This window comes from Acanthaster planci, linkage group LG10 (genome assembly GCF_054643075.1).
Source record: "Acanthaster planci isolate LZ-2023a linkage group LG10, COTS_SCS, whole genome shotgun sequence".
NCBI classification, from domain to species: Eukaryota; Metazoa; Echinodermata; class Asteroidea; order Valvatida; family Acanthasteridae; genus Acanthaster; species Acanthaster planci.
Window position 1 is genome coordinate 2,174,286 of NC_141786.1, and position 23,775 is coordinate 2,198,060.

General features: G+C 41.3%; 1 protein-coding gene across 1 annotated transcript in view; it reads right to left on the reverse strand.

Moving 5' to 3' along the window:
* The window catches only part of pole (DNA polymerase epsilon, catalytic subunit), a 40,589-nt gene that overhangs the window by 12,933 nt on the left and 3,881 nt on the right, over positions 1 to 23,775 (reverse strand). The window contains exons 6-32 of the mRNA XM_022242790.2: positions 23,576 to 23,711; positions 22,707 to 22,784; positions 21,517 to 21,624; positions 20,047 to 20,243; positions 19,496 to 19,615; positions 18,745 to 18,991; positions 17,980 to 18,192; positions 17,458 to 17,565; positions 16,162 to 16,290; positions 15,655 to 15,757; positions 14,809 to 14,955; positions 14,366 to 14,511; positions 13,475 to 13,623; positions 12,252 to 12,344; positions 11,715 to 11,859; positions 10,783 to 10,940; positions 10,020 to 10,215; positions 9,100 to 9,225; positions 8,449 to 8,640; positions 7,609 to 7,689; positions 7,124 to 7,246; positions 5,969 to 6,211; positions 4,589 to 4,795; positions 3,916 to 4,051; positions 3,296 to 3,392; positions 2,581 to 2,719; positions 316 to 422 (exon numbers count right to left, since the gene is read on the reverse strand). Coding sequence (XP_022098482.2) covers positions 316 to 422; positions 2,581 to 2,719; positions 3,296 to 3,392; positions 3,916 to 4,051; positions 4,589 to 4,795; positions 5,969 to 6,211; positions 7,124 to 7,246; positions 7,609 to 7,689; positions 8,449 to 8,640; positions 9,100 to 9,225; positions 10,020 to 10,215; positions 10,783 to 10,940; positions 11,715 to 11,859; positions 12,252 to 12,344; positions 13,475 to 13,623; positions 14,366 to 14,511; positions 14,809 to 14,955; positions 15,655 to 15,757; positions 16,162 to 16,290; positions 17,458 to 17,565; positions 17,980 to 18,192; positions 18,745 to 18,991; positions 19,496 to 19,615; positions 20,047 to 20,243; positions 21,517 to 21,624; positions 22,707 to 22,784; positions 23,576 to 23,711 — 3,924 coding nt within the window. The remainder of the gene's footprint in view (positions 1 to 315; positions 423 to 2,580; positions 2,720 to 3,295; positions 3,393 to 3,915; positions 4,052 to 4,588; positions 4,796 to 5,968; positions 6,212 to 7,123; positions 7,247 to 7,608; positions 7,690 to 8,448; positions 8,641 to 9,099; positions 9,226 to 10,019; positions 10,216 to 10,782; positions 10,941 to 11,714; positions 11,860 to 12,251; positions 12,345 to 13,474; positions 13,624 to 14,365; positions 14,512 to 14,808; positions 14,956 to 15,654; positions 15,758 to 16,161; positions 16,291 to 17,457; positions 17,566 to 17,979; positions 18,193 to 18,744; positions 18,992 to 19,495; positions 19,616 to 20,046; positions 20,244 to 21,516; positions 21,625 to 22,706; positions 22,785 to 23,575; positions 23,712 to 23,775) is intronic.

Here is a 23,775-nt window from a genome sequence, read left to right on the forward strand (position 1 = left end):
ACATTCATGTAGGGCTAGTTACGCCCATCTGCTGCATGGATTAACACTTTTCAAAACTCGAACAGAAAAAAGTGTGGTCCTGAAGCTCTGTTAAATCACACTTTTCTCAATCCTGGTTGGCAGCACACGGGCTATTTCTTACGGTACGAAACTTGGACTAGATTGAGAGGACTTTGGGCCTGATAGTTCAAGAGCTGTGCACCCCCAGAACCCTGGAGGCTGATTTGAGCTAGCTGACCTGTGTAGCATCCCAAAGATTACCGGTGACATTCATCCCTATAGAAACATGCTTCAAACAAAGTCAGAGTGACTTACACAATGTTATGGTAGAGATATATCCTGCGAAGACTCCCTGGCTGTAAATAGGAAAACTGTGCCAATGTCTTGAATTCTAGCTGCCCAAGGTCAAAGGTTTCCAATTCCTTGTTGACAAAATCAAGTACACAGATTAAGAAGGATTTTCTTATTAAAGTGTACATATAATCCGGTATTTTTCTATCATCCCAAACTTGAAAGAGAATACTTTGATCTGAACACGTGCAATTTCTTGAAGCCAATGAGGAATAATAACCCTAAAAGAGCCGGGTTATTTTGGGCCATATCACAGCCGGGGGGGGGGGGATTCCTTCCTAAGAACTCAGCTACGCCACATTTTTTTTAAATGTAGCATTAACAGGCACTCCTGATCCTGTGAAGTTTGAATTCAATCAAATGTAATATTTTGTGGTTATGGTGATTTGAAGTTCATGGCTACATGCAAGCCAGTTCTTGTGTATTGAGCACCGCAGAGGAAAGAGTATACATTTTTGGATGACATGTCTCGGAAAAACGCGCTGTGCAAGAACACTATGTTTGATTTTTGCAAAATTGGTGTCAAAATTACCGCAGAGTTACTCTAAGATCTTCTTAAGGCTCAACTCAGAAAACTCCTGAAAACAAGCAATGCAAAGATATCGGATGAAAATTGGGGGAGGGGGGCAGATTGAAAAAATATCAACGGCAATTACTTTAGCCACTCCTACTGGTGGAGAGCTGGTCACTTGGCCTGTCATAAATTCTTGATAAAGGACAGGCTGGCTGTGCACCACTTCATGCAGTATGCACCCAATCTTTACATAACAAACTTATTTACAACTGCTTGAAAAAGGAAATGCCATGGCATTGCTGGAGAGGTGTTTCAAAAAAATGAAGTAGAACAGCTGAACAAATTTGTTGAAAATTCATAAGTTTTGTAATTTGTTTTGACTTCCTGACTCCAAAGGTATTTAGCAGGGTTCATACACCTCACAAAGAATTTGCTTCTGGGACATTCCAGGAGTTTTCAACAGTAATTTCCTGGACTTTCGTGCCACATTTGGTCCCATTATGGACATGGCTTACATGCATAACTGCACACTCTGCATTGGGCAGTGTGACGATCCGGCCTGTGTACAAGCCATTTTTTTCAACGAATCCTGCTCGAGCCATCTGTCCTGTAAAGAACGTTTCCCTTTCTTCGGCATCGTTCCATAAGAAAAGACGGATGGCTTTCAATTCCAGAGATGCCAACTTTTCAAAATGTGATCCTGCCGCACAATACCGAGATCAGCCCGATGTGCAGTACAAGTACATAAACGTACAATCACGTTGCCAATTAGGCGGGCGGGTGGTTTGACCTTGCTGGCTTTCCAATGCTGCTGACTCACTAGTACTATTATGCACAAACAGCGGTGCGGAATACCAGCGACACTTTTGGGGAGCATGCACACTATAACTGTATAAAGCTGCATGAGTGTACCTACATGTATTTTCCCCCAATTTTATAGTTTTAAACAGGGCAAGCTAGCAATTCAACCTCACTGGTTTCTATAGTTACTACTGGCGCACAGACAACGACTTTTTGGACTGATACGTGACAACCTGGGTGTGATAATGGAAAATAACTGACTAACGGACTCAAATGAAGAAAAAACAAGAAGACCTTTGACTTTCAAGGATTTTTACAGAACATTTTGAAAATTTTAGGACATTTAAGGATTTTCAAAGATCAAGTTTTTTACTGGAGTACATTCAAGGAATTCCAGGTGCTGTGCGAACCCTGTTATGCATGGGAAGGAATACCTGCTTGGACCAACATCCATTCTGAGCTGGTCTTACCAGTCGAGGAGATATTTATTTTCTTATTAGGAGCTCTGTACGACAGAAATCAGGCATCTGTAGTCATACAGTGTGCTCTCAAGGTAAAAGATTTTGATTATAAGAGGCAATGTGTGTGACGGTGAAAATAGCATGCTAAAAGGTTGCAAGTATTTGAAATGGGATGGCATCTTCTTCAAATAAATGAGCATGACCTAAGCGCCTAAATTAGCATTGTTCCCGATCCCTACTTATTCAAAGTCTCCAGTTCAAACAACCTTGGTATTTAGGCTTGATTTCAGCCCTTGGCTTTGTCCACAAGTTGTGGTTGTGGCTGGATGTAACATAGGCCCCTATGGAAGTCACTGGCTAGCCCTAGCCACTTGATTAGGGCTTGGACAGCTCACGACTGGATTCTGAATATAGCACTTGACCACAGCCGTGCCAGGTTATCCTTGAGCCTACCTTGCCAGCCAGGAATCGAGCATTGTCCTTGTTCACCATGCAGATGCAGCCTAGCTTGACCAAGGCACGGAACTCCAGGGGGACCTGTGTCTCATAGACCCCCTCAATCTCTGGTGCCGACAGGTCGGCATTCAGCTCGCTACAGGAAACAATGAGGATTTCAAACTCAAATAAAACTGCATCATTGAAACAGATCCAGCAACAAATATGCCAGAGATGTAATTGATAATGATCAGTCAAAGACAGATGAACAGGATGGCATGATCTGGTATTCATAAACTCTTCTCTCTATCTTGTTAGATTCTTTTGCACAAACTAGAAAGCACCTTACCCTCGTGACCATCATTTCTCAAGAAAGGTGAGTGTTTACTTTATAAGATCTGTCCATCTGTCGATTAATTACACTAAAGTACTAATGGCTCTCTCCAGAGACAATCAGATGTTGAAATGTGAAGTAAAAAATGGATCAATGCTTCCCAGTCAGTAGTGCTAACAAACGCTCCTTTTTCTAAAATTGTATGAAGTCAAAAAGTTTCAAGTCCCATGTTCCCACTAACTTTAACAGTCTTCAATCTTCTCACAAGTGAAGGATTGTAGACCGTTTGGGTTTACAAAAAACACAAGCCATTCTCTACATTAAGTGCAGACCTGTATGTTCCCACAAGAGCAGAAGCAGGTGCAATTGACGAACTGTACTTAAAACAAGCACACCTACTTGGAGTGTTCTTGGAAGATATCCTCTGGGACCACATACTCATACAGATACAGTGTTGGGTTGGAACGTGGTAGCGCTCGGTTTACTTTCTTCCACACTATGAGATACAAAACTTAAACTTCAAGTAAAAGGCGCAAGCAAATGATAACGGAATTCGCACAAAAACATTCCAATAAAAATCCACAATCTTGTCCCATGATAACAGTCAGGGTTTCTCAGATACGATTTAATTTCAATGCTTCCCAGAGAGCTGCATTCATGTTATACCTGTGTTAAACTTTTCAATTATTGTAATCATTATTATTATTAATCATTTCTAGTAACAACACCAAGGAATCCTCAAAAGCACCCCAGGCACTGTAGCTCGCAAGCCTGAAGCAACCCATAAAGAGGAAACAATGAGAAGCAGTTACAGTTTTAAAGGTGGGAGGAAAACCCCGGAGGAATATTTTGGGTAAAACCCATGAGATCAGGTAAGGACTAAATACCCAGTCCACATGTGGACCAGGCCGTGATTTGAACCCGGACCGCAGAGGTGGGAGGTGAGGAAAGAACCACCACAGCAACCTGACTCCCGTGATAACTTGACAAAGAAGAGTAATAACAAGGCATGAACTTACTGGGTCCTTCGTTTGTTTCTTTGGGATGTCGTTGATTGACATAGAAGATTCTTGGCACCAGCAACTTGATACAATGAAGATCACTTCCGATCAATGACCACAGCTTGTACAGGCCTGGATGGCCGGTTTTTGCAATCTGGAAAATGAATAATGCATGCATACAAAAAAAACACAAAATAGGTCGAGTTTACCTGTGATGCACTTCAAAGACATTCATGTGAAGTTTATGACATTGAAAGCAAAGTTGGGCCGGGTACCATTTTTTTTTCACAATAAGTACGATTTTCATCAAATATCGGCAATGACAAATAACTATTCACAGGAGGACACATTTTTAAACCTGAATCCAAAGGAGAAATCAGAGGCCTCCTATACCTCACAAAATGTGACCTACCATTCCACAAGAGGGCTGAAGCAGGTTGTTATATTTGATATTCCCCTCCCCCACTTGTTTAGAATTCAAACTGATCTGAAGTCTAACGTCTGTCTGCAGAAAGCTTGGGTAATTACAGGCAATGACAGCTGTGGAACTTCAATGAAAGTATACTTCAGGGACATGAAGTTACTAGCTTGGTTTCAGAATGGTGGGCCACACATAGTTTTTATGGCAAGTTCTGTAAGTCAAAGATACGGATATAGATAGCTGATGGCTTGATTTCAAAGCTGGACTCACCTGGATGATTTGCCAGGGCATATCGAGCAGTGATCGGGCTGTGCGTCGGAAGAACTGCCCTAGACTGTTGGAGGGACCGACGCGGATAGCGCCCCCCCGCGATGCCTCGCAATCATCAAGGCGACGACGCTTGTTACGTTCTGCTCTCTGACGGGCCTGGTGTGCCCACTTCTTCTTGTGGTAGGCGAGCCACGCCCTCCTCTCCTCCTAACACGGTGAAAACAGGGAACAAATATGGCATCGGGAACATGAAGTTGCATTCAAAACAGCATGTTGTAAGTTTAATTTTGAGCGAAGAGAAAGCCCAAGAGAGCAGAGCTTGAATCAGTGACCACCATGTTTATACTGCACTAGTGCTGAACCATCCTTGAGGACTTTTGAAATTCTACAGATGTGACAGTTTAACCTTTACAATTTGTGACTCGTTCTCACTTGATGATCCCATCTCTGAATTTCACTTTATATTAGACAGAGCAAAAAGTGAGGGTTTTGTTTTTATCAGTTCATAATTCTGTTTGGGATCCTGATGAAAAATGTACATTAAGTGGGTGACAAATGTACATTAAGTGGGTGACAAATGTACATTAAGTGGCTGACAAATGTACATTAAGTGGGTGACAAATGTACATTAAGTGGGTGAAAAATGTACATTAAGTGGGTGACAAATGTACATTAAGTGGGTGAAAAATGTACATTAAGTGGGTGACAAATGTACATTAAGTGGGTGACAAATGTACATTAAGTGGGTGACAAATGCACATTAAGTGGGTGACAAATGTACATTAAGTGGCTGACAAATGTACATTAAGTGGGTGACAAATGTACATTAAGTGGGTGACAAATGTACATTAAGTGGGTGACAAATGTACATTAAGTGGGTGACAAATGTACATTAAGTGGGTGCAAAATGTACATTAAGTGGGTGACAAATGTACATTAAGTGGGTGACAAATGTACATTAAGTGGGTGACAAATGTACATTAAGTGGGTGACAAATGTACATTAAGTGGCTGACAAATGTACATTAAGTGGGTGACAAATGTACATTAAGTGGGTGACAAATGTACATTAAGTGGCTGACAAATGTACATTAAGTGGGTGACAAATGTACATTAAGTGGCTGACAAATGTACATTAAGTGGGTGACAAATGTACATTAAGTGGGTGACAAATGTACATTAAGTGGGTGACAAATGTACATTAAGTGGGTGACAAATGTACATTAAGTGGGTGACAAATGTACATTAAGTGGGTGGCAATTAGGCAGGGTTTCAAATGGTTAACATTACACAAGACTCTTTCAAAACTTTTTGAATCAACAGTTTCGGGTGACTTCCAACTCATTTCTTTAAAGTCATTTCTTCCCAGAAGGTTTCTTACTTTGGTTTGTCCCATGGGAGGGGCGGGGCCAAGCACTTCTTGCCAGGATTTCGCCAGCAATTCCTCCTCGATTGCTGCATGGGAACGTCCCCCTTCCCCTTCCAAGCTGTCTCGCGTTCTCTTCCGCTTGGTGACCATGGGACGCTTGAGTCCATTGGGTCGACTCTGGCTGCCAAAGTCTTCCAGGTCAGTCACGCCCATTGGGGAGGCAGGACCCTGAGAGTCCTCCTCTGTATTCTCTGGCTGCAAATGGCAAACACGAGAAGAAGCTTTTTATCAGTTTGGATTCCACTCAGGGCGTTGAGTTAAGTGGTCATTGACATTTCTGCTTGAAATTTCTGTTTCAAGTGAAAACGCTCCACACACTCTGCCAATTTTCATAAAAGCTTGATATGAGGTCACTGGAAGAGGACTTACATCCCTGTTAAGGTCCTACATCCCTGTTCAGGTCTTACATCCCTTTTCATTTCTGTCTAATATGCTTAAAGGTTTGAATCGTGTGAAACTGAGCCGTATGGTACACCGGCATACCAAAAGTTTCTCTTTAGATTGTTATGTGCCTTTCTGAAAGGAATTAGTGTTGACTTCAATGAGTTAAAAATGAACCAGCACCACATCAGCCAGCATTCCCTTAACTAAAGGCAAATTGTTCAGAGAAAAAGTCACTCATTGTGCACATTCTAATGAAAATCAGTCCTTCATACTGGGAATATTTCCTTCCTGTAGCCACCATGAATAAGGCACACAGGGCTGATATACAGTTCGTGCATAAATGCATAGTCTTTCAGGCAGAGCTGTGTCGAGCTACCATGGACACTGTAAAAAATCCTTGAAATAGCTTCGAGGTCTGTTTTGCACCAATTAATGGCACACCAAAAATGAAAAGAACTGCATGACCTGAGTGCCGAGGGTTTGTACAGGGACCGTCATATAAAAAGTATAGACTTGCAATGCCCTACTTCGGCCCACATAGGCCAATGAAGCCACCAACAGCCATCGCACCGTGCCGAATACGAAGGTACTATAAAGGCTTGTTCACTATTGTTTACAAAATCGTTCGTGTCGACAATAGTTAAAATGGTACACCAGCGAACAACTACCTTTATATCTAGACCTTTAAGTCTAGATTTTTTATATGGCATACTTTAGCTGTACCTTGTTCCGTTGCCGTGGGGCAAACATTTCACTGATCTTCTTCTGTTTGAAGACGTCATTTTTCTCCAACAGTTTCTTGTGGAGCCAGTCAGGATGCTGGACTCTGGGTACAGGATTTGCTACCTAGGGAACACCAATGACAGTACAAGACAAATGTCACATGATCTTGTAGCGCCAATCAAATCTGTGAAAACGTCTGTTCAGTTTTACATGTGATAGACCCCACACACAGGTTGCATCTACAGTTATGCACGTTACAAAATCAACATTATATAATGCAGATGGCTAAAACTGACCAATCAGAATACTCTGATCAGGTCATGTGGCAATCAAGAACTAATCATTTAACACAAAATACAATGAGCATAAAGTTGGGGGCATCATGACTAACAGACAAATGGTAAAACGAAATCTATTCATCACACCGGAGCTATGGAAATCTATCAGAGGACAATGTCACATGACAGGTATCAGCCAATCATCACCTGCTGAAGTGCTGCTGGGATTGTGATGATCTTCTGAATACAGCTACTGAGACGTTCAATGTAGTACTCCCAGTCCAAAATCTGTGAAACCACAATTGTCAAAAATTACGTTAACCACTTGCCGCTGGGGATTCCGGTTTCGGACATGTATTCTTTATACACACGGCCAGGGTCTCCAAAATCGGACAAAGGGAACTAGGCCTTGTAAAAAAGACCGTACTCGTAACAAAAGGACAGGATGCTGGGTATTACCAACATGTTTTCACTTTCGATAATGGAGATAATCCAACCTTGTTTTGAAACAGTATACCACGATTTGGGGCATTAAGCTCGAGCGGATTACCACCGGGGACAAAAGTGCTCCACCACTGCAGCAATGAGCCACACGGAAACGCTGCACGCTAATCTGGCCCCTATTGAAAAGAGGTCTGCAGCGCACAGTCCAAGTTTCGTGAACAAAAGAAAATTACATAACACCACACAATCTGGGCTCTTTTTACAAGGCGGCAGGCCTGGCTGAAATACTCTAGCGTTAATAGATGTTGTATGTCATGATTAGAGTAGAAACCAGACAGTACTTCGTGTGGGGTGTAAGTGTCCAGTAAATGAAGATATGAATTTTTAAAGAACAAACAGAAAGAAAAGGGAAAATTACCTCGTCCCAGCATCATCAATACTCACAAATGCCCCTGACACGGTGTGGTTAAGGTTGCGTTACCAGTCAGAAGGAAAGATACAAGTTGGAAAGCTGAAATACTGTCATCCTTATGTTTCTACACTGATCCATTTTGCTGTCCAACTATTGTCCCCTCAGATCTGACTGAGCAGAAATGAACTTACATCCCTGATGTCAAAGTTTGTCCTGCTTGGGTCCTTCAGCCACTTCTTGAGGTAGTGTTTGAGGACGCTGGGCTCTGACTGGAAGATGGCCAACGGGATCGCTCGCTCTGTCACCGGAGCACCCTCGGGCTTCTTGGAGATGATGAACTTACAGGCTAGACCCTTGTCCTTGACCATCTGGTCTCCAAGGAACTACAATTGGAGCGCAAACCCAAGGACAGAAAAAGGTCGACGTTAGGCTATTTGTAAATGTTAGGCCTAGCAATGCAGTTGATACAGGAACATTTCGAAATTTTGTGAGTGCATTATCAGCCTATAAGTCTGGACGGCCAGAATTGATTCATACCAAAGCGCCTCTATTTACGATGTAGGAATTAGACCATGTGAATATGCTCAAAATACGTACCTCTCCCCTCTCCAAAACAATATTTCCCCCAAAGCGTCAGCCATCTACAGGTCCCCTGTTTCTTTATTCACCACAAAGTTTAACAAACCCTTTTTCATTGAAAATGTTTGCTTGTGTTGCTCCGGTTGCAGACTAATCCTCAAAGAGCAAATATTTTCTCGGATCTTCTTGCAATGCATTGTTTCCTGGCGAGCCTTCAGCACTGTGTCCAGCTCTTTTGGAGTTTGCAAGTGACACCTTATTACCTCTGCTAGTCTCTTAGCTGTGCGGATGGACGTGGATTTCTGCGCACCGTACTCCTCCAGTTTCCGAGACATGCTGCGATTTTCGGAGATCAGGAAGAACAGCTCCGAGTCAGGCAAATTGGCAGCCTGGGTATGATTCAATATCCAAAAAACTTGTCTGAGAATTCAGTCTTCGGATGAGATCACCACAATGGAAGAAAATTTGCAAAAGCCGACTGATTTTCCCAAGTCTTGGATATCTTTGGCTTCAGTATTATAATTTCCCTTCTAAGAATTGTGACTCATAATGTAACTCCTATCATTGTAGTCTTGTTAAGCTCAAGTCATGTTCCCACTGGTACGTTTACGCTTCCACGACACACTCATTAAGTAGTGCAGCTCCAAGGACAGTCAATGCCAGATATCAAACAGAGAGCCCTCTGTAACTTACCCGCAGAGCTAAAAGTTTACTGTGACTGCACATGAGTTTATCACAAGTCCGCCACAATTTGTTTCACAGATGCAGTCACAAGTTACCAGGTAAACAATGACAAGGGAATACTTTTGTCACAGTTCATTCAAGCAGACTTGGGACTGGATAACTTCTAAGATGCAACCAGGGGGTGAGATTAGACGAAATGAAATATCCACAAAATAATCACCAAAGGTTTGAAGGGCCCCCGCCAGCAGTGTAGGGTCTATGGTATACATTTGCATTTTCCTGAAGGCACCCCTTAAAATACTTCTTCTGTTCTACATTGACTTCTACACATAAAACACCTTTTTAGTAAACTCAGGATTTTTCAGATTTTAAAAGAGATTGTTTATTTAAAAAATATGGAAATCTGGATAATCCTGATAAATCTCACCCCTGTAAAACAATGGTGCAGGTTTATAATGGAGTGATTCCATAGTCGGTATTGATGTAACAAGCAACCTACCCTGCTGTAAAGTACATCCAGCCAGTAGTCGGCAATCTTTGCTACTGCTGCGTAACACTCCTCCAGAGTGTTCCCCTTGAGGAACGCCTCAAAGACGGAGGCCTGGAAGATCTTGATCAGCTGAAGCTCTCCATTACGCTTCACCTCAAAACCCTTCAGCTCAGCCAAGGAACCATCAAAGTTAAACACGGCATATCTGTTGAAAGACAAGAAAAAAGCACCACTGATATGAATTAACTGTTTCTCCGTCAAGTTTCTCTACGAAGTTTGCTCTTTTCTAGAACTACTAGAGAGAGAGAGAGAGCTGCACAGAAATGCAGACAATGGATTGGAGGTTGTCATTATCACTTAATCAGTTTCTTAACTTAGTTTTCCTCAAACTGTGATTTTGCTATTCAAAGAAACGTATTCAACTTAAGAGGCCATCTGAACAAAATCCAGGACTGTGACCCATTTTATGGCTTTTCATATCCAATGCAAGCCCCACCCACCATACTAAGTACTACAAGAAATAGGCAAAGAAATATACAAAGAGTTTTGGCCTATGCACCTGCATACATTCCATACTTAAGAATTCTGTGCTTTTATATGGCATAATGAATGCTTACGGAGATAAGTCAACACCAAATCGCTGTGCTGGAGCTGAGAGCATTGAATTGTGATCACAAGTGCGGAATCCCAAGGTTAAGAGAGCCATCAAATTAGGCCAGCTATCAGCAAGGACCAATCTTCCTTAACAGTAACAAAGATATTTATTTCTAACCGTTTCTTCAATTTCTTGCCCTCTTCCTTGGATGCAGGTAGGATCATGGCCAAGTAGGGGCCATCAACCTCAAAGAAGATGGAGTTCTCGTTCCGCTCGGCGTAGGTCAGATTAGCTGGGTCCACCAGCTCCTGATACTGGTCATTGGTGTAGTGATCCTGGCCATGGGAAAACACAAATCAGCAACGAAATACAACATGAATCGTGAAACGGTGATATCAACGTATATATATATGTAAATGTATTTTTGTCATATTCCATACATGCGTTATGGAAATAAATGTTGTTATTGTTGGAATTGAAATTGAAAAAAATCACCAGAGTGCTTCAAATAAACAACAACATAAAAAGTCTATCGCTGAACATTTTCAATTTGGGAAAAAGTTGTGATTCATCGGCCCATGTTCTGGCTGTTGACATCTTGACTTTTTTCTTAGACTTTTCAAAATGGACAAATATTATTTAGAAGGAAATGACAGGCAAGAATTAAAGACCTAAACTTTACATTGACACATTTACCGATCACCGATCAGTCCCCAATGGTATGGAAACACGTTATCATAACTCAGACATTGACGTAGACAGGAAAATTGGATCAGGTTAAACTTTTTTGACTATCTGCACTGAGCCTCCAGTGAGTTTTAGGGTATCAGACACTCATTTTGCCCATTCTCTTTGTAACGTTTTACATATGCAGCTCCTTTTCTAAGTTTCAGATGCCATTTTGTTTATTTTTTTGGGGGTGGGATGACGTCACAAAGTCTCTTCCACAATTATCTGCGTCCTGACGTCTTATGTGCCGTCAGCATTCCTTACAACCATATAGTAACCAGGCTTTACACAAGGAGTTATACACAACAGCCTGGCAGAGACCTGTAGAAATCTGAAACAGTTGAAAGGCCACTGAAATTGTGTTTTATCCACGATCTTACCTTCACCATGATGTTCAGCATTGCCCCTGGGTATGAGACGGTAACTTTTGGCTTCTTTGGATTGGTCGTTTTGACGGTGTAGTTCTCTGGGAAGCTGGCAGGCAACACACACCAGATACCGTCCGTGTCCAGCTCCAACGGCCGTCTGATTGATATACAAATCTCAATAATACATTGACAGCCAAGTTTGACTGACCAATCAAAGTGCATGATTTGTGATCAGTACTTCCTAAAATCTGCAATATCCTCTACAACATTAATGAGAGTTTTGAACTAAGGAATGTTAGGTTTAGACTATCATTCTCCGCACACAATCGTACAAATTTTCTACACCATCACACACAATCAGTATGGACAATCTATAAAAGCAAAGATTGGTTCCAAAACATGAATTTAATTTTTGAACAATTGGGGGCAGTTGGGTTCAGATTATGAAAATCTGTGCAAAAGTCTACAGATTGTATACACCACTACACAAAGACAGCATGTATCATTTATGTAAATCTCCGAATTGGATTGTGTTGAAGGGTTACTTACCCTATCTGTTCCACTATTTCCCTCGCTCTAGTGATGATGCTGGCACCGGTGTAGCATACAATACCAGCCATCTCCATGGAGTACCAACGAGCACTGACGACAAAAGATTGGATTCAATTGATGTCATAAAACAATGCTTCACATTACAGCTAAGTACACGACGATGCGATGTAATTTACTCATTCCATCATTGAGCCTGTTCGGTATTCCAATGGCGCATGCACAAAATGATAGGTCATTTGGAATTACGAGCGTATGCACTCAAGCTCAGACCTATCGATATGGCTTATGCCAACTTGTGTATACTGCACATTCTCTTTGCCTTAGGTCAAGCATTTTTATCCTGAATGAACTCAACTGGTTGCAATACCGCAACGGCTTGTTTCAACATAACAAAGAACACCGGGCATGCTCAGGGGTGTGACTGGCCACTTTAAATTAGAGCTGAAAACAGCTAGCCAAGAGATGAAATGTAAAGAGTTTCTACACTTTAGTACACAGCAGGGGCCAATTTCATAGAGCTGCTTAAGCACAAAATTTGCTTAAGCGTGAGAAAACCTTGCTTGATAAATCAGGTAACCAGCCAAATCCCCATGTGATGTATATTGTTTTGGGGTCGTATTTAGCTGTCTTTTGGTTATCATGACAATCAGATAGAGTTTGAGCTGGTAACCTTTTTTTAAGGAAGGTTTTTCATGTTTAAGCAAATCTTGTACTTAAGCAGCTCTATGAAATTGGCCCCTGCTTAAGCATAAAATTTGCTTAAGCGTGAAAAAGCCTGACTTGACAAAGCAGGTTACCAGCCAAAATTCCACTTGATGTACATGTATATTGTTTTGGAATGGTATTCACCTGTCTTTTGGTTAGCATGACAATCACGTAGATTTTGAACTGGTAACCTTTGCTTTTTAAGCAAGGTCATTTTCCGCTTAAGCAAATTTGTTGCCTAAGTAGCTCTATGAAACTGGCCCCAGGTAAAATTCAGGGTCGTCATCTATGTATATAAAAAGCTGAAATCAGCTAAAAAGCTGAATTCTCACACCCCTCAACACGTAACGCTCAAAACGCACGGTAAATATACCATCCTACAACTTCACAATTTGGGTAACCATTTTGATCTATTTCAAAAACACTGGTGCACCATTTTCTTTCTGATGTATCTTTAAACATGGCATGACTTCCTCTACTTTCGACAGGTACAAGAAAACAAATCTTAAGCTTACCCCTTCCTCATGACATATCCATAGAATGAGTTGAGGATGCATTTATGAGCCAACTGTAGTGAGTCATACAAGATCTCTTTGTTTTTGGCACTCTTGATCTCGTTGGCATCTCCTTTCTCAGTGGCTGCCGCCACTTTTCTCTTCCAAACCTTCAGAATCGCAAAGAACAAATTCTTGGAATTTGACAAAAGCAATTTTCCTCTCCTTTTTGGCAGGGCGTTTAACATTTTGACCGGCAGTTATAAGCTCTCAATATGGTTGCTCTAAATTTAACAATTAAACCTTCTGCACTCTGTTCAATGGTTATCAATTGCATGTCAAAGTGTTTCAGAACATTTTACCAGAAATGAACACCCACAATTACCGTAAAAAATCTAAATATTTCTATCTGTAAAATTGTAAATTATTTTACCCAAAAATGGAAAAGGAAATAATTTAATGAGGGAAAGCGAATAATTTGACATTTAAACAGACTGACTGCCAACTATGAAACTATTTACAGCAATGGATGAGCAGTCAATTCCATGCCACTGAATGAGTTATCTCATAGTGAACTGTTCTGGATAGCTTGCAGAGCTCCGGAATAATGGGACGTCAACTCCATGCCACTGCCAAATATGGGTGATCTCATAAGTGTTGTCTTTCTCACATAACACTCAGAAATGAATGTATCCCAAACTCACTATAATAAAAAAATAACTGAATACATGTTGATGTTACTAGGCAACGAGGATGCCTGTAAACCTATCATAAGCCGTCAACATGTTAAAAAAGTGAAACCCCAGCACTGACCTTTTTGCAACTCTATTAAAACTTTTAAGAGAACGTGCAAACTTTCTCAAAGAGAACATCAATTTTGGTAGAAGATCAAGAGAAACATTGTTAACTTGCCTTGAGTAATCCCTTGAACTCATAGCGTCTGTCTCTGAAGGCTCGGACCGTATCCACATAAAAGGAGTTTTCCCTCTGGCAGATTGTTGTAGTTCGCTCCTCTTGACGTGTCACTTTGGTCTTCTTGTACGCTTTCCGACAGTAATCTTAAAAAAAAAGGAAAATTCCAAATTAAAATGTATAAAAAGGATCCTTTCTTAGGAAAAGCAAATTTAAAAAGTGAATAAAAAAACAATGAAATGCAGAAAATCCCAAAGCATTTGTTCCTCTTACTTTTTTCCACATCAAACTATGAAAATGGTCCTCACTTGGCAACCACTTGGTACCATACTTTTTTCCACATCAAACAATGAAAATGGTCCTCACTTGGCAACCACTTGGTACCATACCCCTGAAACTGTTGTTTCCCACATTTCTCTCCATCCCTTGATCTCTTGACTAACCTGACAAGCGTTTCTTCTCCATGGCAGCCTGTTCCTCACGGGGTATCTCATGGAAGACCCTTGTAGGTTCTCCAGGGTTGAGGGGAGGAATCTTCTCCATCTCCAGCTGTTGCTTGATACGGTGATACTCTCCTCGAGATGCAGGTACTACAAGACCAGAGGAGTTTAATCAATGATAAATATATGGTGGCAGAAGTATGATCCAGGCTTTTAGAGCTGAGAGGAAAGATGGACTCATGTCATGGTCATGGGATTACTAGAGCCCGAGGAAGTGTTTGTATCAATGAAAACATGAGAAATTATAATATAATTTGATAGACTGCATCAAACTGAGCAACGTCTTGGAAATTAAATTTCTTAAAGTTTCATAGATATCATTCCAATGTAAAAAACACTTTTCAATGTTAAAAATATTTGTGATTATAAAGATGAACAAAGAAATTGACCAGAGTGGGATTTGACCCTGCGGCCTCCAGAATACCGTACCGTTCAGAGGCCGCAGGTTCAAATCCCCCTCCAGTCAATTCCTTGGTTCATCTTTACAATCATTTGTAAGCACTTAGTAACTTTCCCTTTATAATTTGTTTCATGAAATATATTTGAGAACAGTGCCATTTTAGCAGTGTGATTGAACGAGAATGCAACACTTCTTGCAAGATATTACCTAACACTATAAATCGAATAAACAATTGCAATCCCAGTGTTTTCTACTCAATGATTTTCATTAAAACTTCTATACTTCCCATAACAAGCAGGCCTGAAAAGAATCTCACAGGATTTGTTGCTTAAAATGACTAACAAATTTAAGTCACCTCAATTTGGGACAAAAGATGACAGAAATCTTACAGAAATCTCCCCTCCACATCCAGGGCAACCGGCGTTGGCAGCGTGCTCCGGGCTTGTTGAAATCACAGGCTGCACACGTCACCTCATCCACCATGGCAGAAGGCTGTCCACGAAACAAAAACAGCAAATACATATTCTAAATAAATACATTCGAAAATGCTGCACTATTCCGCCCTGAGTTGAAGTACACCCTCACCGGCGAGAGAAAGAAAGGCTGGTACGAAATTTTCCAACCGGGCTCTTGCACACATTCAGCGTGCATGTGAAGACCATACATTCCAGACTACATTTGTTACGCATACTCAGCATGCCCCATGTCCAACACTCATAAACCTACACGCCTATGCGGTGAGTTCGTACAAAAGGACTGTCGAGCTCTCTTTTGTTCCTGCTCGGAGCGAATATAAAGTATCATTAATACTTTAAAGGCCTTGGTATCTAAGGAGTCACCTTAATTACACAGTGATTTTTAAAAGAGTTCTGATACAGTTTTTGGTCAAGGCTTACCTGCAGGCGGTTGGTCAAAATGATGTTTGGGTACATGGCACCAACGTCCAAGTGATAGATGATGGGGTTCTCAAGTCGAGCTGGGGTGTCTCGTAGAGCTGCCAACTTCTCCTTGATATCAGTGCACACCTGCAATCAAAACCAAATCGCTCAAGTTGCTCAATCGAAAAGGATGGAAAACAAATTCTTTACTGGTATAATATTCGGGGTTTGCATGTACCTGTGCAATAAACTTTCACTGCTGAACAAAGAAAGTTTAACGTTGGTGCATCCAGTAGAACAGGAGGGACATTTGTCACATATTAGTAACCAACACTGAGGCATAGCATTGCCCTTATGGGAAAAACATATGTCCCTGCATTGCTCGTCTAATTCATATAGTCCTAAGATAAGGGCATAGATTACGACAGACTATGACTTAACCCTAACCCTGCCAAAGGTAGCACAGTGCATCAGGTGAAACAGTCTGATGCACTTTGTTGCACTTGGCAATGAACATAAGCCATACAAACTGGCCATGGTGAGACAATGGGAGCTGTGCCACTGTTGGATCTTGTGACTGGCAACCACAGACTCCCAGGCCGTTTGACCTTTGGGCAGGAAAGCCACTTTGACAACGATGCAATCAGATGCATCTGGCAGGGTTCCTAGCCAAAGTACCCTGGAGAGTTAGGGTTAATTGTTACGAATGATCATCCTTCAAATGAGATGTTAGGCTCGGCCTCTTCAGGGTAGCCTGGCAAAGTAAATGGGCAAAAACTCTTCTTTTAGCAAATTTTTAGGACTACTACAATATTTGCAGTTGATTCCTTTGTGTACATTACTCCATAATGTACGCAGATGTCTTAATAATCACCTAAACAATTGTCTGAACCACTTGTCCATTAAAATTTTGTCATTACACAAAAATAGTTTCGTACAATGCGGTGTCCAATACTGGAATAGCCTAAATGAAACTATAAAAGCAGCCCCCACTTTATTAACATTTGCTCTAAAGTTGAAAAATCTAATTGTTTCTGAATACACCACCTGTACGGACTAGAATTGTATTTTGATGCATTGAATTATCTTCTGCCTGTCAGTGTTTGTGCGTACGTATATCATTGCCAAAAACATGTTCATGTCTTGTATTGTCCTATGTTATAAAATGTATGTCTGTCAATAGGCTAGGGTACAAAAGCAAATCTATGCTTCACCCTTTACCTAAATGTTGTTCTTTAACGTGTTAATTAATTTATGTGTTAATAAAAAAAAAAATATGGAAACCATTCTGTGATGCTTTGTTTCTTCTCATACCTCATCAAAGTTGGTGACGGTTTCCAAGGGGATTTTTTCCTCTTCTTCGATGGCGTGACGCATGGTCCGCTCAACACTTTCCATCAAGGTCTGAAATGCTTCGGGTACCTGCAAAATTTGGTCACAGTATAATGCCGTTAACTCATCACTAATATTAATGGGTATTTTAAACAAGCAATCCTCTTGATGCCTGAAATGTTTTTGACGAAACCATGCTGCCATTGGAAGTTTAAAACTCAAATCGTAGTGGACATTCAATAGCAAACCTTTGTAATTAACTTCCAAGTGTCAAAGGAATAACATGTAAGGCAACATCGGGCTGTTCTGCCTTTGAAAGTTTTAAAGTCCTCCAATCCCATGGGTAAATTTTGGGGAACATGAAAGGATTTGAAGGCATCAATGTTAAACCTGACATTGACAGACCTGCCTTTGTTTGCCATGACCGCTTTCACGAATCCAAACAGCCAGGGTCCACCTAACAAAAAGGGTCAAAGAACTTGGAAAAAGACATTTGCGACCCACCATTCTGAATCGGCATGGCAGATCGCTTCGGAACACTCCCGATTCTAAGGCCTCCACGTGACCGCCGACATACGTCTCCGAGTCCAGCACGTGACCATCGCTGGTCATCTTGTTGTAGACAGTATCTTGCTTGTTAGGAAAGATGATGTTGGCGTGGAAGGCTTGAACCATGAGAAGGGCCTCACAAAGGGTTCCTGAACCTTTCCTTAGAACCTAGAAAATAGTTGACACAAGGTGAGATCTAGAGCTTCAAATGAATAAAGGCTTTTTACACCGTGAGGGAAAAGGGCATCTCAGACATAAGACAACAGGTTAATCTTGTGAAGTCTGAAGGGGACTGAAATTGTACATGGTGGAATTCTATCGGAGATAAAATCCTACAGACAATTTCAAGGTGACAAAACCTAAAGCTTCCAACTGGGAGAATGACACAGGTCGCAAAGCCTGCATATACCTCTAGGAACGACCTGAAAAGAAAAGAAAAAATTCCAGTGCAGTGATCTATGGCAATTTGTGGATGGCAGACCTTCCAACGGGAACCTCCAGATGAATGAAATAATCTCATACTACATGATCCGTATACCCTATTGGCTAACGAGATGTCCTTAACTGTTAGCTTGCGCGCATTCTTCATCTTGATGCGATCTCCCGTTCGGCAAGTCACAGCACCCAAAAGGTCAAAGAGGTATCCAACCTGTGTATACCACCTGCCAGTACGCACAGAGCAAGCACAATGGTGGTGGTGGATCAGAGGATAACGCTCACCTCATCAGGTTCCATTGGAATGATGGTGCACAATGCGAAGATGAACGGGTGCACATACTTCATGTACAGGTAGTACGTTGCTACGGCATCCGAGACTGAGTAGTTGGCAAGGGCTCCCGGTTGCTCGGATGCCATGCGACACATCTCTTCCGGATCCAGCTCCACTGGATCGTAGCGAAGCTTTGCCTTGGTGGCAGCCTTCAGGTTCTGACTCCCGACAGGCAGGTAGCTGTCGCGCTTCACCCATCTTGAAAGAGCGAGGGAAAAAGTCAGTTTCGTCCTGTTATCGTGATAATTGTTACATGAGGCCCTCCATAGAGTTAACTTGCCAGAAAAAGGTCAGAGATAGTGAACCCGAACCACTTGATTTTGGTCTGCCTTAAATCAAGTCTGTTTCAAATAAATTTGGCTGACGTAAGTAGCCAGTGTCCTAAACACAAAATGACTCAAAATATTTCTGTTCAACACAATTTGGACGTGATCCTTTGAAAGTTTACTCTCCAGTTCAAGGTTTTTATTGTGAGTAACAAAAACCAGGTATGGGGTGAATTGGCTTGCACATGATCAGAACATGTGACCAGCAGCTGGCTTCGAACACCCAACCCTGTTATCATTAACCAAAACCCCTTACCACTTGGCCACTCCTCCATTTTATGTGTGAAACAGAAGTGTTCTGCTCCAACAAAACTGAGTAATTATCAATTCCATGAAGGGTGAGAGTAGAACCCAAGCCTCCACTGATGGTCCATACCTGAAGGCATCCATGTGGATGCAGTGTCTGGACTTGTACTCTCCTTGGGCGTCTTTCTGGAAGCCAATCTCCCTAAACATGTCGATGTTGTGCACCTTGCAGCGCGCCTCAACAAAGGGCCTGAAAGAAAAGACACCAGTTGAAAAGACAAAATGAAATTGTCTGAATAGTTTACAGTTCTGCATATTGCCGACAATCTGTAGCAAATGATGTCATGCACGCAAAATCCATTTTCACTGAGGGAAAATTATCATAAAAACATGTCCAATTCAGCGAGTGAAAAAGGCGACAGGACTCCAACCTTATAGCTTGTACTCTAAACCTACCAAATATCTTCATGATCCCATTTTTCCAGACACTGGTTAATTATTTTAACACAAATGATTCCACTTTTAAAGGTATTATAAGGAAGCTGCCAAGGATACCAAACAAGTGGTATTGATTAAAGATGTTCCCCAGTACAAAACTGACCAATCAGTGATAACACTAATCAAACAGAATTTAAACTGACCAATCAGTGATAACACTAATCAAACAGAATTTAAACTGACCAATCAAAGCTGTCTCCGTTGTAGGTGACGATGATGTTTGGCCTGACCTCCAGGATGTGATCGATAAATCGCTGCAGGAGACACGGCTCATCGGCCTCGTTGAAGATTGTGAAAGGTCCCTCGTACTCTGGTTTAGGTGTGTACTCAAAATCCTCCACATCCTCCGAGACAATTTCTCGGTTTGTGATGAGATAGCCCTAGGGACAACAGACGCTGAAATTATTTTTCAAGATAAACCCCAGGTACATGTAGTTTTACCACCCAGGCTCTTGAATTCACCTCAGTCCATCACCATGCAGAGTTCTGATCTTTTTTTGCCAACCAACAAAGCTAGGACATTGTCATCGTTATTGTTGGAATCTGCGATTGGATTTAATACTAGGTGTCTCCCTCTTTCACCGATGTGAGGAGACGATAGCTTCAAGGATTCGTCATTCTTGCGGGACCCTAAACTTTTTGTTACATTTCCTAAAAAGCTAAACAAGTGTCTCTGCAATGGAATCTTTTTAATACAACCTGGGAATTTGCATCTTTGTGTGTCATTAAGTCTAAGTTCCAATGTTTGGTTTACTATTTCAAAGGGTATCTGCTGCTTATTTGGTTCTTATGCTCATGAATATTTCCATATTGGAGTAGTGGAAACAGCTGTTTTCCATTTTTGTTGTTTTCACGTTAATTTCAATTTTAATGTGTATTTTTCTGCGTGTATATGTAATCTTTAGTTTTTGTTCTAACTTATTTTATCTGTCTGTATTTTGTTCGTCCTCGGTCTTGCCTTCTCCTCTTTCAATTTTGTTTTTGACATGGGATGTTTATCATACTGAATGTTTTCATTAATAATAATATCGATGAGCAAAGTTGAAATGTCATCTCAGTAAGAAAATCTCAATGTTGTATTTGATTGTGCCCGAACAATCTTCCCTTTTTTCAGATTTTGCTGGCCGAAATTCTCTTTGCTTTGGTTATTCATTGTTGTGAAAGTACAAAGCAATACGCAGCAAGCAACCCTTCCTCAGAAATTTTTCTCTGAATACATTCCAGGTTCACAAATTGAATAAAAAACCTAATGCACTGAGCCATGTCTTCCATGAATGACATCACACTAACAGCGCCCTCAGTTGTCTATGAAAGCACAGAGGATTTTAAATGTTTCAAAAAGTTTACTTTTCAATGTATTACCCTATAGAGATTTAAAATAGTTTTTTAACAGAAAATAAAATTACAAGAAATTCCATCTGCGAAAAATTTGCTGCAGCTCCACTTTAACAATTCTTTGTTTTGATTGTGTTCTCTGTGTTATCTGTAAGATGTTCTCTGTTATCTGTAGATGCCTAACCATATGCTTTGGGTGTTCTTACAGATGTACCTGGCCACCAATCAAGCTTCACTTCAACAATTCTTCCTTGTTTAGATCGTCTTCTATGTGTAGTTATCTGTCAACGCCTAACCTTGTTCACTGCATGTTCTTACCTGACCATCAATCATGTAGGAGATCATCATGATGGAATCGATTTCAGCGTCGGGAAACTTCAAAGGCAGCTTGGTGGTTTCAATGTCAAAAGCCAACACCACTGGATCCTGAATGGAACAAAGACAGAACAAAGAAGAGATTGCAACCAGAGTTCTAAGAGTCAGGAAAATGGTGAGGCAGTGGCACTGCTTGCACTGTGTTCTTTCCCTGAGGGATACTTTCAATTACAGGGCGTGAAGCTGATTGAAACACTACACATAAATCAACATCCAAAACTTCTCACCTTTAGAACTGTGTCAATTCTCTGACACTCCTCAACATAATGGGTGAGCTACACCAAAGTACAAGCTTCACACACGTGATTGGCATGTCAGCTTGATGCGATGTGTCACAAGTCCAAATGGGTTTAAGTGAATTTGTCGTTTTACCAGCACACATTCAAAGCTTGAATATCAGCAAAGGACAGGTTCGTGCCATCTTGACACTTGCTTCTTTTTTGAGTGCGTCTTTTGGAATGTACAAATTTGCTGGGCGCTCAGTTAAAATGGTTCCCATCAGCCTCTCTCACTGCCTGCTATGAGGGCATACTTCTACACAGAGCTGATGCAATTGAGTACAGTTGAAAACTGAAAATATGAGTGCTCGTCATACAGCATCCTGTTATTAAACATTACCGAGGAAAATCTTAGTCCCAAGTCTCTGCATTCTTTGTTTTCCAATACTGATTATACAAAATCCCTTTTCAAAAGCGAATTCGGAAATTCTCAAAGACTCCTCAAGACCTAATTTTAAAGGTGTTCAAATTGAGTGGTGTAGTCAAGATCTGTCTCAGACCATCACTAGACCAACATAAGACCTCCATTCTGAATTCATATATCCAGCACGATATATGGCAGAGGGACCCCCCCCAATGTGATGCACAAGCCATACACCCTAAGGCTATTGTGCCTACTGCACCCCCCCGGAAATCTAAAATTCCAAAGATTCCGTCAACACAAAAGAAGACACAACAGAGGGGGGGTCCCATTTGCCACATATTGTGCACCAACTGTGAATTCATGTCACAGGCTATTCCAAACAAACTGCAACAAAAGCATTCTTTGTCGACGTTCAACCGGTTACCTGTGAGTGGTCTTGTGTCAGTTCTTGTGACGGTTTCAACTACCATCATTGTCAATAAAGCACTTACCGGTCTGTCCAGGAGATCGTCCCTCTGGGTAATGATGGGAGGCATGGCTCCCCGACCTTGAACAGAGTACCAGTGACCCTTCAAATCAGACCACAGACAAAAAGAGAGTTATTCTCGGCTTTTCCGTCAATAGACACTCAAACATACCCACAAAAAAATCACCCATTCCGATTTGGGCTTTGTCTTGGATAATAATGATAACTGATGGAACCCAATTAAGACACGTGTTCAAAACTTCTGAACCGCATTAATCATCAGGCATGCACCTTGGACTCTGACCAAAAAAAACAAGGAAATTCCTATCTTTACAAGACCTTGTGCAGTGTTTTTCAATTTTCAATGGCATGACTGTGAAGTGAAAACACAAGAAAAAACCTGAATCCTGAGAGAGAGACAAAGCTAAGGTTGGGAAACAAGGTAGTGCTCTCACAACTTTCTGAGCATCCCAATCTCTTGAATTCTTTAGTTTTTTATTTCAGTCCTTTACCAATATGCTGATTTTGTCAAGGTAAATTAAAGCTGATATAAGCAACCTGCTTAAAGCCAAATCTGGTGGCCATGGTAAAGCTATCGATGGACATTCTGGATGGCCCCCATCAATGGCAAAAGGCCCAGTGACAATCATTGTAAGTGGCACTGGCAGTCATTCCGAAGAAAACACTACACTCCACCATTGAAGGGGGCCATCGAGAACATCCGGAGACAACATTGGTGGATTTGTCGGTGAGGGATAGACTCTATTTGAAACAAATATGCCTGCATACACAATGCATCCTTCAATGGAGACAACACAGGACCATATCAAGCTACAATGCAGTGGCATTCACTTGGAAACCAAAACAAAAGGCCAAATGGTTGAAGTGCCATACCACGTGAATCTTTTTATCGATGGCTACTCTGACGTGATAGGGGACATCGTATTCCCGGATGTCAATCAGGTTGTCCATCTGATCGGCAAGTTTCTTCTGGTGGCCTGCTGAGATCTCCTCATCTCCCATCAGGTGACTGCGAGAAAAAGTGACACAGCTCATATTTGACAGAAAAAGGAATCAAACCTAAGACCAGTGCA